Source organism: Molothrus aeneus, chromosome 18, assembly GCF_037042795.1.
Source record: "Molothrus aeneus isolate 106 chromosome 18, BPBGC_Maene_1.0, whole genome shotgun sequence".
Lineage (NCBI taxonomy): Eukaryota > Metazoa > Chordata > Aves > Passeriformes > Icteridae > Molothrus > Molothrus aeneus.
This window is the reverse complement of record NC_089663.1, coordinates 11,501,911-11,516,382: the sequence shown is the minus strand read 5'-3', so window position 1 is coordinate 11,516,382 and position 14,472 is coordinate 11,501,911. Positions and strand designations below refer to the sequence as shown.

The window sequence follows — 14,472 nt, the reverse complement described above, 5'->3', positions numbered from 1 at the left end:
GAGACAGGGCTCAGGCAGAAACGTTGAAGTTTCTCAAGGAATGAGAGCTGGGCAGGCAGCCAACAGCAACTTCATTCTGAGTGCTCACTCTCTTTGCCTGCTAATTAAAACAGGAGGATAGTCAAGTTTAAGGGTATATATTTATCTCCTCTTGAGACAGCTACCACCTCTAAAATCAAAGTGACACGAGTGCAAAGTAAGTTTGATGTACACCCTGAATTGTTCCCAAAGGAAAAATCACTCAGTTAACAGTGGATAATGACCTACAAAATCTGAACATGCAACACTCCTGACACTCAGCAAGAGCCACCTGGTTTTATCTGGGAAGGAACAGTCAAGGCCAGTTCAGAGAAAAATTTATTACTATGGCATTATCACCAAAATGATGGAATTTTAGCTGGAAGTATATAACCCTTCTATTTTTGCACTCCTTCCAGACAAAGACACAGCTTTTAGAGCAAAACTAAGGTATTACAAAGCTCTAGGCAGAAGTCCAGGCTTTTAAGCCTGGCACTTCAAAAGCTTACCCAGGAGAACCAGGGAGCTCCACTCTGCATAGCTCATGTACTTGAGATCTATACAGCTAATTGTCAGAAGGAGCAGTAAAGAATTGGGAAAGATGAGAAAACAGTGAAGTCATGTGCCAGTCACACTTGCTGAGAGGACAGAAGACATTTGTGAAGAGAAGTTCAAAGGCACTGCTACTACAAGCCTAAAAGCTGGAGAAACATATTCAGATGAAATAACAGACTGTGACTCAAAAAAAAAAAATCTCTGCACTCCCAAACCTAAGGAAACTGCAGACATTTTAACACCAGGAACAAAATCTATTTTGTGATAGAAAAGAAGACAAGCTTTAAGACACTCTGCAACCAGACACTAGAAAACAAAATTTTAAATTTGTGACAAGTGTTAAAACCACAACTCCAATTAAGATGCTTTACTTTGCTACCAATTAAACTAAGTGGCAATTTGAAAAACAATCCCCTCCGTACACAGGCACATTTAAGGTAATTACAGATGAACAGGAGCAAGATTGTTCTTAAGTGAAGCATATACTTAGGAGTGTTTGAAAACTCCCCCCAGGGCCTCAAATCATTAAGACAAAGCCCCACAACAATTCACATGAATATGCTAATGCCTGCATGCACCACAGGAGTGGGTCTTACCTGCCACTTCCACGATATCACCTGGGACAATGTCTCTGGCTTTAATCCTCTGGACACTTTTCCTGTCCTGTCGATACACTTTGCCCATCTCTGGTTCATATTCTTTAAGAGCTTCAATAGCATTTTCAGCATTTCTTTCCTAAAAGACAGCAAAAATGTGTCATTTTGAAAGCCCTCAAGGAAAATAAGGCTGTCATATCCGATTTTCCAAAAGCATTATCATATGAATGCTACCAACTCAGCTCAGCTCCATTTCTTCATACAGAACATTTTGTGTCCCCTCCCCTCACGAGGTTGCTGACTGGGAATCATTAGAGTGTAATTCAGGTGTTTGTGGGCCTTTAGAACACAGAAATTGTTATTGCAATGCTGCAGCTTTTTCCATCAAGAACATCCACTGTGTTGTTGCAGGGAGGCCACACAAAGAGCTCCATATCACATATGGATGCTTTCTGACATTAAAAAAAGCACTAAAGAGAATTAAGATTTGTGGATGTAGGTGTTGGCTGTACCTTGGCTGGAGCAGCTCACACTCAGCCTAGAGTTTCATTTACTGACACAAATCAAGGATCAAGTTATGATGAAGCCAACTTATTATCAATTTTATTTCAGCAAATCAAGTCATGCTGAAGTGAAATTAAAGCACACACTAGAAACTTCCCCAGAACTCCAAACAATTTACAAACTCACATCAATCCCCACGCAGGAAAACCTTTGAATTTCCATTAACACAACATCTTTCCTATCTCAGCTGCAGCCCTCTCACTGAGCTCTGGCAGAGATGGGTATCAGTACTGTGATGCCACCTGGATAAAGAACAACTGCAGAAACCAGCAGCTTATCAGTGCTCCTTCCCCAGCTCCTGGAAAAAGAACTTCTTTTCCATTTCCCTGCCTATTGACAAGAACAAACGTCACTTAGCCCTGATAATTACAGATAATGGTAGAGTGCACAGAGTTTTTAGAACATCTGCCCTTCAAATATACATCAGCCTTTCCAGATAATAAAAAATTCCTCCTTGCATGTCAAAGCAGAAACAAAACCATCAAAAATTCAAAAGTTGAGGAACTCACCAGTTCCTTGTACCAGTGCAGCTGAAAATGACTGTTACCAAAACTACCTAAAGGAACTAACATTTCCATGGCACAGCTCAGGGTCTGGCAGGGCAGATACCAGCACAGAGCCACAGAACTGCAAAGAATACCAGGTGAGTTAATTGTGCTCCTCAGCACTACAGCACCAACACTGCTCTTGTGTGGACTGTGAGGCAAAACCTTCAAGTCCCACAAAAGCAAGGTTACTTCAACAGAACTTTTTCTTCAAAACAGAGAAATAAAAATTCAACTTTAATTTTGGCCAGGTGGCCAAGAAGGCCAATGGCACATGGCTTGAAGGAGAAATAGAGCAGCCAGTAAGATCAGAGCACAGGGGATGGGCACTGCTGAAGCATCTCCAGTTTTGGGGGCGGTTTTGGGCCCCTCAAGACAAGGACATGGAGGGGCTGGATCATGACCAGGGAAGGGCCTGGAGCACCAGGAGCACCTGAGGGAGCTGGGAGGGGGCTCAGCCTGGAGAAAAGGAGGCTCAGGGGGGACCTTGTCACTCCCTAGAAAAGGAACAAACATCCAAGTTGCACCAGGAAAAATTTAGAATGGGTATTAGCAGCAATTTCTTCACAGAAATGGCTGTCAAGAATCCAAAGAGGCTGCTCAGGAAGGTGGATGAATCACCTTGCCTGCAGGTATCTAAAATGTACATGTGGCCCTCAGGAACACGGTTTGGTGGTGGCCTTGGCAGTGCTGGGTTAATAGGGTGACTTGATGATCTCAAAGATCTTTTCCACCCCCAACAATTCCATGATTCAGCTCATTCAGCCAGCTCACAGTGCTGGCCTGAGTCTTTTTGCTGCAGTTTGCCTGGAGTTATGGGAGCCAGACTGCCCTGGAGCAGGGCAGGTGCTGCTGGGGAAAGGCTGAGGGAGGCAGAGCTGTGACTCAGTGCTCACATCTGCTACCTGTAGGAACAGATACATTTATGGGTGGAGACTGTGTACTGTGCCTGATTTTCCATGCCCATTAGAACAAGGCAATGAGTCACTTCATCTGGGCAGCAACTCTTTCACAATGAAGTTCCATGTGCATGTAGAAATATACATAGAGGTCTCCTTTGCATAGTATGACATCAGAAAAATAACCTGATTATTTCCTACAACAGGGAAACTACACAAGAAAAATCTTTAAACTATACAGACAGCTTTAGCTTCCACTTCATGCTTAAAATTAGTACCTGCAAAACTGCAGCTCACGAGTTTCAAGTTAAACATTAACTCTTGCACAATTACTTTATGAAGACTTGAATATAAAATGTCATTTAAGGGGGCAGTGCTGTCACCCCTTGACCAACTTTATCTCTCCCCTGCACACCTGCTCCAGCAGGGTGGGCCAGGTACTGCTAAAACCTGAATTTTGAGGAACACTTTTCAGCCAGCTCACTTGGGATAGCACAGAGCAGAGCACAGGAATGGGCAGCAATGCCACTCAAGGCCACTTCTTCCAGCAGGCAGGGTCCTCTCTAATATGTTGTAACCTATTAACAGGACTCCTCCTCTTAATTTTTGTTATTTTGGCCAGTTTGATATTTTTTAAAGCATGAAGCCTCGTGCACTAAGAGAGCAAGTAGTTATGTCATGCTAGCACCCTCCCATACAAAAAAACCCAACAAAACCAACCAATCATACAAAGAACTTACCATAAAAATCCTAGAACATTTTTTATCTGCAGGAAAAAACCCTCTAACAAAGCATCCACTGCCTAAAGTGATCAAATTAGCAAAGTGAAGTGAAATGAACATTTGTGTTTTGGCATCTCATGAAGTGTGATTTTATGTTATGAGACTACTGTCTATATGATTTATAAAAAGGCATCAAATTAATGTCACAGCTGACAGTGTAGGAAAAGTTTTATGGTATTTAGATGTTTTCATCAGAAACTTGTGCCTTTTGACAGACATGCAGTCTTGGGATGTACACTTAATAGGTACTATAGTGACTGAACAAGGAGAATTACCACTGTATTAATGATTTACTAAAAACAACAGTTGTCTCAAGAGGAAACAGAAAAGAAACAAGAGTACAAGTGCTCCATGCTTTGTTCCTCAGTCAGAAAGCAAACCACTCCAATTGTTCTTAGCTTTGCAAGGCCTGATTTATTGCCTGAATTCAGGGTTTTATTCTGGCCTGTCTCCTTCATGTGTTCAGCAGCGTGTGGCCAAACACTGATGGGCATTTTGCCTTTCTGGCAACACTTCTGAAGCTTTCATTTTACCTTTAAGTCAACACTTTCTGGTGAGAAGCTTTATGGTTTGCTGACTCTCAGGAATCCCAAGTTAGCAACACATCCTACTTGCTTTGTAGGAACACCCAACACTACAGGGCACAGTGCTTCCTCCTAAACCATAAAACCCCAAACATTTGTGATTTGATGCTGTAAAAGTCTCTGCATACCTGCCACACTCCCACAATTGCATTGGCTACTAATATGAGTAAGATTACAAAAGGCTCTACAAATGCTGTGATTGTTTCTTCACCTTCTTCAAACCAGGCCAGGACCTGCAAGAGAAACACAGTGATTTCAATTCCTGATTTACACCTTGCAAACTTTATGCCTGCTAAGTTTCAACTGCTCAGACTTCAGCAGTTTTGGAAACCCCTCAATCTACCAAGTTTGTAAGTTCTGTAATTCATGAATGAGTTGGCAAAAGGCAATGGAAAAGGAGAAAAAGAATCTTTACTAAAGCAGTACAAAGTTCATTTTAGAGGCCACTCTTCTTTTAAAGGAGTAAGCTATTTATCTGGGAAACAATTGCTACTGTTGCTTCAGAAGTGAAAGGAGAAGTTGTGACAACAGTTATGACAATAAAAAAAAATTATTTAATTACTATATAAAACAGGACATAGATTAGTTTGACTACTTAAAACACTAAAACCTTGCCAGAATCTGAATTTTAAGCAAGTTAATTGCCCATTACCAGTAACTTAGCCACAGAAATGGAAACAGCTTTACAAGTTTCCAGTGAGTAGATACAAAAACTAATCATCTACTAATTTAAATACAACTGGTGTCATATTGAAGCATCTAAGTGAGTGGTATAGTTATATCTGAAGCTGGATTGTAAACCAAGTAGCTGATAAATCTCAAAATTGGATTTTAAAAGGTAAATCAAACTTATGTGAGCATAAAAGGCTCCACATGGATTTTATTTTAATTCATTTGTTTTAAAAGAGCACTCCAGTGTTAGGTATCTGTCATTCATTTGATTCGAGTGTGTCAGGGCCTCTGCAGAGCGCTGGAGTCACTGATGAAAAGTCAAGTTAACATGACCAGAGAGGAAGAGCATTTTCGTCAACGTGTTGAGCAACAGGAAGCCTGGAAAGTGACAGTAAATAGGAACAACGTGTTGAGATAATTAGGGCTGGTAGTCAGGCAACAGCTCTGAATCACTGAAGACTGCAGCGAGCAAACTGTTACTGAAGCAAGGCCACGATTCCACCAACACGCTGCTCTGAGCTATTGCTCAATTGTGAGACACTCCAGGATGTCAAAAGGAAGGAGCAGCAGCATGAAAGCCTCAAGCAGAAAACAGACTGTCAGGCAAATCCCAGGCTACAAGAATTTTTTATTACAAAGGGATAAACTTGTAAGATCCAGGTTGTGATTAATACAACTGCAACATCCCAACTGGTACCACAGCACTGGGAGGGGCTGTGTAATCCCCCTGCAGAACAGATTTAGGTGGGATCTCTGCACACCTCGGGGCTCTGCAAGCCCTGGAACAGCTCCTGCTATGGGGGGCAGTGGGACAGGCCCTGCTGTCCCTGCTCACCCCACAGCCTCCCCTGTGCCATGGATGTCTGTGGGCAGTGGGACAGGCCCTGCTCACCCCACAGCCTCCCCTGTGCCATGGATGTCTGTGGGCAGTGGGACAGGCCCTGCTGTCCCTGCTCACCCCACAGCCTCCCCTGTGCACCAGAGCTGCTGGAGCTGCTGCCTGTGCAGCTACAGGAGAGGCCAACGGGGCACTTCCAGACCTCTCAGTGTACACAAGGTCACACTCTGCCAGCAGAATCTGTTTCTTCCCTCCCTTTCTTTATTGGGATTCTGTAGAGCCCACTTTGCTTCCCAACAAAGCAAATAAGCTCAATTATGTTGTGATGTGCTTAGCCGAGCAGGCACCTACAAAGTTAACTGGAATAAAACATCTGCTTTACACGACTATAAACCAGAATCTTTTCTGATTTAAGACCAAGTGTGTTGTAAAATAACATTGAGAAAGGCCACAACTTCCAGAGGTAAGGAAAGGAGCTACAAGGACAGCAAGATCCAAGTATGTCAAGGAGAGCCAAAATTAAGTTTTCAAGTGATCTTTTCTTTCAATGAGCCATTATTTCAAAAAGAGCAGATGAACTCAAATTAGAGATCCTGGGAGTATAGAGCCTGAAGGATTAAATCACTGTTGGTTTTTTGGTGAAATTATCAATCTGTGACAAGACTAAAGTGAAGCATCTAGTTAACCCTGGAAGCCAGCAATACACATTCCTCTCTCCAGAAATTTCTACACAATTACTATCACTGGAACAACCCAAGCTCCAGTTCTAGAACAATTTAGTAAACATAAGACAAAATAACCCAATACATTGCAAGTTCCTGTTCTTGCTATAGCAAACTACAGCTATATTAACACTTCACTTAGGGTATTTGTGATACACAACACATTCTGTAACAGATCAGGTTTATTATTTGATAGCTGCCTGAAGTAAACAAGCAAAACAAAGGCAAGGAAAACAAAGAGGAAGTAGCACAAGCAATAACAAATATTTAACTTTGCATTTTTAGTAACAACAGACCATATGCTGAGGCCTGGTAAAGACTGGACAATTCTTGTCCAAGTCACTGAGTCCTTCTCAGAAAGTTTCCACTTGTAGCACACTTGTAGACCCTGGAGAGTTTTCCAGTGAGAGATCTCATTGTTTTCAATTTCTACTCAGAAGGGCCCCACCATGTTTCAGCCCTAATCACTTAAAACTCACATGGAGAGCAGCTTCACTTCCAGGTCACTGATCTCCAATGCTCTGGTCAGGCACTACTGTCAATAGGTAAAATCACCACGTGTTTAAGAAAGAGTAGGAAGAATAAGAAAAGAATAAGATAATTGCTCAAGAGAAATGCCTAAAAATATAAGGGAAATAATAGCAAGACATGAAAGCCCCATATCAAGAGCCAACACAAGCAGCCTAAAGGACAACTTTCATTCAGCATATCTGCTTTAGGGCTGCCAGAGCCTATTTTAAACAAAGCCTAATGGGGTGGACCTGCAGGACTCTGAGGCAAAACACACACAATGACAGGCAAACAGCCTTGGTTATTTGCAAAAAGGGGACAGAGCTACAATGGCAAAGTCAGCCAGCAATGAGGTGAGCGCTGATGGAACGGCTGGAACAGCACAAGTGCCCTCGCAGCTTTTTCCATTTCTCCAAGCAAAGGATCTCCATTGTCAGGGAAGTTATGGAGCCAGGTTACCTCAGATGATTATGTGTCATTAAATAACAACAATTGAGTTGGAGAATGGGAGTGTGGAGACAGAATTGTGTTGCCCAGCAGGCTGTACCCGCTCACCACTAACAGAGGAAAAGCAAATACTTTGTTGTCAGCAACCAAAGAGGGATTTTTGTTTGGTTTTCATTTGGACAACGGAAACTTAGAAGCAAGCTGGGAGAGGTAAGATCTCATCCCAATAAAAAAGAAGTCCCAGATTAATTAAAGCAGGTCATACAAAAAGTGTGGACTGCTTTTAAGAGTTTTCTTCTCACAGGATAATGTGATTTCAGTTTTAATATATTTGAACAGAGTATCAACTACTGCTCAGAAAGCCCTCTTTTAGTGATTTCTCCTTTTAATACAAATTAGCTCAAAAATAAGCAGATGCAAACTATTTCAGCACTCCTGTTCCATCCATGTCAGTTATACTGAACACCAGGTAACGTTAAAGAAAAACCTCCCAATTTTAGTTCCATGATTCTGTAGAAACTTTTGTCTGCTACCCAACAAAGGTCAGGGGAAAGAAACCTCAAACACAAACGAACCCATCTTGACCATATGCATAAGCACAAAATTAAGAATTTTACTGAGTTCACAGACCGTAAGCACCCATCAATGTTACCCCGTATTTCTGAAAATAAATATATTATTATAACAATAAGAGGAGGAAAAAAAAGATCCCTGTCACCCACAGTTTAATTTGTACAACATAAAATAGAATCACAATGACTTCTCCCATTTTTATCACCCCTACCCTCATGCTAATGAGCAATCTAAGTTTAGCTAAAGGCATGTCAGTGTCACGTTCTCCAGCAGCCCTTATCTTGTGCCACACTCCCTGCTGCTGACCTTAACAGGTAGCTTTGGGGTGATTCCAGGGCAAAGCCTGCAACACTGTTACTGACAAATCCTACCTTGCCAAGGGGACCTTTGCTCACCTTTTACCACAAGCTAGGTTACAGCCATGCTAATTTACAGGCTATTACAATCTCTGGGCTAAATCACAGTATATTGTTTTAATCTAAACACAGATATCCACTATTAGAAAACATTCTCAGGACATTCACTTCTAAGTCAGCTTAGGAATCAAAGGAACAACTGAGGGGAGGGAAAGCTCTCAGGATGCTGTACAAATACTTCAAGGTTTGGTAGAGTTTATAGCCTACACTGCACCTTGTAGGAGGAAATCCACTGTGTGATGCAGAGCTCAGACTGCAGAGTTCAGCACACACCACTGCTTAAGGCAGCCACGCTTCACCAAGGAATTATTCTACATCAGATGCAGTTAACGTTTTGCAACCTGTCAAAATCATTTCTACAGCAAAGCAAGCTGTTCTTTTCAGTAAACACTGTAGATGTGAGCACATGCCACACAAGCATCAAGAATTAAAAGCCATCAAGACACTCCACAGGCTGATTTCTGCAGAGGCTTCACGGATCCTGAGAGAAACGAGACAAGTCTATTCACAGATCCATTTACTCACCATCAGAAATTATTTATACTGTTTCTCTTCCAAAGCCATCCTTAAGGCTTTCACTAACTAGGCACATCCCTAAGAGCAGCTCTGACCTGGAATGTAGGACACAGGATCCACAAACACGCAGCATCTGACCCCGGCCATCAGCCTGCACAGACTGAGCTCGGAGTTATTTCACTGACACGGCCCTGACAGGCAGGGTGGGAGCAGAGGGCACAAAGGCACTCTGAACACAAGTTCATGTGCTGCATAAGAAGGGATGTTTCTGCACAAAACCCAGTGCAGGTCTCGGTGTTACAGATGAGTGTTACTGTGCAGGCAGTTCTAACAGCAATAAACTGCCATGATTTATGATTGCAACACAGCCACCATAAAAATCCCCTCAACACAATAAAAAAAGAGTTATCCATATACTTTGAGATCCTCTCTCTTATACCTCAATCTTAATTTTTCTAAACTGACAATGAACAGCTGGTGAAGAACAGCAGAACTTAGGTGATGTAATTACATCCTATTTTTGCAGTAATGCAATCCTTGTATCAACATATCCAACAGTGCTTTGCAGCTACTACAAAAGTCTGTATTATGCTTTCATCAAGAAAAAGTGTTAAAGCCTAAGAAAAACAGATAAGATGATTGCCTTCTGAGCAAAGAAAACACCAGAAACAAACACAAAGGGGAAGAACTTCTAAAGTACCAAAATTATAATCTATCTAGAGGAGTTTTACTTTTCACCAGAGAAAAATCTCTACTTCTAACATCAATTTAGTGTGACTCTAACTCCAAAATAGAAGGCAGAAAAGGCAGAGCAGTAGCCCAAGGTCATGTACCATGTCAGCTGAACAGAAGCAGAGAACCCAGATCTATCCCACACTCTATTAGACTACAGTCTCCTCTTAATTAGATAGGAAAATTAACCATACTGAAAAAAGCAACTGAATTCAGCTACTAATCAAGTTTTCCAAGAGGACTCAGCAGTGTATGTTCTATGACCTCTGTCAGTCTGGTCTCATACTTCCTCAGACTCAGTAATCAAAGCTTTAGCTTGGGAAATCTGATTTTTCACTTACTTGTTTATAATAAAAACAACTAATTTACTTTGGCACGGAAGGCTAACAAACTTCTGTGCTGTCATTTGTCTCACGAGATGGCAGAAACACTCCTGACTTTTCAGGAACAAAAGACATCCCCTTCTCACCCTCTGTGAGGAAAAGGGGAAAGAGGAGGGGAAAAAACAAAAAAAAAAAAAAAAAGCTTTTGAATGACTATTTATTCAATTTGCAATAGCCAGCCTGATTTCCTCTCCAGGAAACAGAGGAGTGAGTGAAGCACATCTGTCTCCATGGTCAGGACTGGTGTCAGCAGGCACTGCTCAGCTGTACTGGTGGATTGCAGACCCAAAGCCAGAGCCCTCTGGAAGGTGTTGGTGTGGGGAGAGCAGATCCCCAGCACAGCACAAACTGCAGCACCAGGGCAACCCTTCCCCCAGCACACAGCAGCTCCAGAGCACATTCTCCTCTGCCCATCCTGATTAGCTTGCCCTTAGCTAAAGAGTCACCACAATTTCCACTCCCCCCCAAGAGCTGCAGCATTTATTTTTTTCTCAAGTAGTTAATTACAACTCCAGGGCAAAGTCTACTGTAAACTTTTACTCCCTACCTAAACAATTCAATAATTCTTCAATATTTTGTTTCTGTTGTCCAGCTCCCCAAGAAATACAGCCTTCACCTTCCTTCTCTGAGTCTTCACTCCGTTTTCCAGTTTTTCAGCAAGCACATACCATTTACACATAATGTAAGAAGATTGCCTAATCATGGTTGGTTTTTTTTTTTTTTAGAAAAAAAAAGTTAAAAACGTTCTTGTTCTTTTAGTCCTGTATGCAAAGCAAGATGTCCATTTCACGACTGGACTATCCAAAGGTCAGTTACCAAATTTGGTCAACAATGGTGCCATCACAGCCGTCAACATTCTTGTCACTGTCAGAAGCAACAACTGTCACCTTGCTATTATCAGGAAGGGAAGGCAACTGGAATATTCACCATGTAGATTCTATTTACAGTCTGCATTGCATCCAAAAATGTCTTCCAATGATTATACATCGAGCTTGATAAAGATTAACCCAAAGGCAAGAAGAATGCCCAGTTAAACGCTTACTTACTCAAGGTTAGTTTTCAAAGCCAACAGCAGCATTGGGAAATCCCACCTCAAATAAGCAAACTGGGTTGAATGAGAAGCACTTTTTAAAATACCTGTCTGGTGTAGTTATGTACTTATGACTCATGCAATGAAAGACTCCCCAAAATTTTTGTTGGCTAGCACACAGAAACCTCGTCACAAGGAACTAATTTAATAGACAGCAATCTTGCACCTATCCAGCAAGAAAGAATAATTTCAGTATGTAGAGATCATATATATTGGAATATGTCACTCTGCCATACAGAACCCTAGGAAATAAAAGAAAGAAATAAATCATACTTACAAAAGATATGCAAGCGGCCAGCAACAAAATTCTAACTAGTAAGTCTTCAAACTGTTCAATCACAAGCTCGAGTAAGGTTTTTCCTGCAATATGTGACAAAGCCATTGAGTCATGCACATTTACAAAAATGAATTATCAACAAGAACTAGCAGAAGATTTCATAACCATGCTCACCTTCCTCTGCCGGCAGCTCTGTCAGTGGAAGATTTTTCCAGGAAGCATGTGAAAGAAAAGAAATCACCGAAGAAAGACATTAGAGCATTATCAGGCATCCACACCAGATATTCTTCCTGAATTGCATGCTCAGCTGGGTTGGATTTGACAGACACACTGAAAGCCCCACTAAGGCTGCTCTTTTCACCAGAGTATGTGAATGGGCCTGAGAGTTTTGCATTTTAAGACACATAAAGGTTCGCGGGAATGTGTCAAGGGTTATAATTCAGCCAAGTCATCACTCCAGCCAGCTGTGGGACTTCTGCTATTGCTGCACACAAAGGGTCAAAGGCTCAAAATGCTTTTCAAATGCTTTCTGACAAAGCTTTTCCTCCACATTCACTTAAAAAAACCCACAAACCATCAAACTTGGTTAAAAATATTTTAGATGCTCTCCTCCATTTTAAGCGTATGTCATTATTTCTGCTCTCCCCTTTATGTTCCTGTAACTAGATTTAGTAACCCAAGAGGTATAAAAGCAGTGTTAAAGCTAAAAAAACCACCCCTACGGTGTAATCTTCTCATAGATTTTCATTTTTACACAACGGCAAGGGAGTTCAGAAGGAACCAGGACACCCAAGCAGTGAGGATTAAAAAAAATCGACTGAATTTTTTGTCCCGACTGGAGAGAAGAATATAAAATAAGGGGCTGAAAGGCGCTGAAAAGCTGGGGAAAATGAAGGTCAAGACAGGAAAAAAAAAAAAAAAAAAAAAGGTAAATCCTAAACGCCAAAGCGCTTCATTTCAGAATGGAAGAAGGTTTCCCACCGTTACGGTGAAAGGGAACGGAGGTGATACCCTCCTCCCCAGAGCAGCCCTGCGAGCTCGGGATTGAAAGAAACCCACGAGGTGGAGTTCAAGTCAGCCATCTTCTCTCCCTCGCTCCTATTCCGGGTCCTGGAAGAGATGCCGGCTTTGCCAGTGCACACGCGTTAGGCCTCGCACAGGGCCCCGGCAAGGATGAGGGAGAGGAGAGAGGGCTGGGGAAGGGAGCAGAGGGGGAAGAGGGCGAGCGCCGGCGGCAGCATCCCCGCGGCGGGGCCGCCTCACCTACCGTTGGAGCCCCATTTCTCCTTCAGCTTCTTCACTTGCTCGAGGCTGAGCCCGGTGCTCTCGTTGACGCCGAAATAAGCCAAAACTTCCTCCACAGTCTTTGTGTGCGCGTTCTCCATGGCTGGGGCAGGGAGCAGCAAATGGTGCCGTGCCTCGCCTCTTCCTCCTCCCTCTCCTCCTCCTCAGCGGCGGCGGGGGCGGCGGCGAGACCCCTCCTCAGCCCTCACCACCCCCGTGCTATCACCATAGACCCTCTCCCGCAGCAGAGGAGCCCGAGCACACCTCTCTCTTCGCGGAGGAGGCCGGGAGGGGCAGGAAAAAAATTAAAAATTTAGGAAAAAAAAAAAAATAGGGAAAGCCGCCCTTAAAAAAAAAATTTAAAAAAAATAAAGCCCCCACCCCCCCCTCCCACCCCTCACGCCTCCGAGGGAGCCGATCCGCCTCTCCGGCGGGGACGAGGGACTTCGGGCGGGGAGCGCGCAGGCCCTCGGAGCTGCGGTCGCCTCGGGGCTGCGGCGGGTCCCTGCAGGGATGGGCCGCCTTCAGGTGGCCAAACGGCCTCTCCGCTCGCCTCAGCGACTCCGAGCCGCCCCCTGTAACGGAGGGCGGTAACGGCGCGGGGGAGAAAAAGCCGCAGTTGCCCCGCTGCCCGCGAAGGGTCAGGATCGCCCCCTTCCTTCCTTCTCTAGCAGCCGAATCCCCCCCGGCCGGCCCAGGCCGCTGTCGCCGTCACGGCTCGGGCTCCCCCGCGCCCGCCGCTGCCTCCGCTCGCTCCGGTCGCACAGCGGCGGCGGTGGCTCTAATGTAACTCGGGGGCCGCCCGGCGCTCTCTCGCTGCCGCGGCATGTGGACGCCGCTCATTGGCGGGGCCGGGGCGCGGGGCGGGCATGCTGGCGGCCCCGCCCGTGGGGCGGAGGCGATGGCTGCGGCGCGGCCCCTGCGCAGCGCGGTCCCGTTGTCGCCCGTGCTCCCGCCCGGGGCCCGGTGGCGGCTGCGCCTCACGCCGCGGTGGAGCCGCTTCCGCTGCGCACGGGGACAGCCCCGCAGGTGCAGTGGCCGCTTTCCCGCCGCTGCTGTCCCGGCGGGAACCGCCCCTGTCCCGGCCTCAGCCCGCGGTGAGGGGGAGCGGGGCGGCCTGAGGGGAGCTGCCCGCCTGAGGGGAGCCGCCCGCCATTGGGGTCTTGGCGCGCGGGGTGGCGCGGAGCTGCACCGGCGCGTGTCGCGACAGGAGCCCTAGCCGTCCTGTGAGCACTGCCCTCACCCTGTCGCGATAGCAGCCTCATCCAGTCCAGGGGTGAGTGTAGGGTTGGCCCCTCAGGGGCATCACCCGGTCAAAGGGTGGCTGTGAGGCTGGCGCGCTCTATCGCGACAGGAGCATCATCCGGTCAGAGTGTGAGGGGAAGGCCGTGGATTCTCCCTCTCTGGAGACATTCCAAACCCACCTGGGCGCGTTCCCGTGTCACCCTGCCTTGGCAGAGGGTCGGACT

At 44.9% G+C, this 14,472-nt stretch overlaps 1 protein-coding gene across 2 annotated transcripts in view; it reads right to left on the bottom strand.

Annotated features, from left to right (window-relative positions):
• Positions 1-13,334, bottom strand: part of ATP2A2 (ATPase sarcoplasmic/endoplasmic reticulum Ca2+ transporting 2) — a 43,512-nt gene extending 30,178 nt beyond the window's left edge. The window contains exons 1-5 of one of the 2 annotated variants that reach the window (XR_010784704.1): positions 12,987-13,333; positions 11,894-11,911; positions 11,720-11,802; positions 4,672-4,776; positions 1,170-1,308 (exon numbers count right to left, since the gene is read on the bottom strand). Coding sequence is in view for 1 of the 2 variants with exons in the window: in XM_066562193.1 (XP_066418290.1) it covers positions 1,170-1,308; positions 4,672-4,776; positions 11,720-11,802; positions 11,894-11,911; positions 12,987-13,104 (463 nt within the window). In the remaining variant the exon portion in view is untranslated. Of the gene's footprint in view, positions 1-1,169; positions 1,309-4,671; positions 4,777-11,719; positions 11,803-11,893; positions 11,912-12,986 lie in introns of both variants that reach the window. The other variant, XM_066562193.1, reaches the window with a different exon arrangement.
• Positions 13,335-14,472: the final 1,138 nt, after the last annotated feature.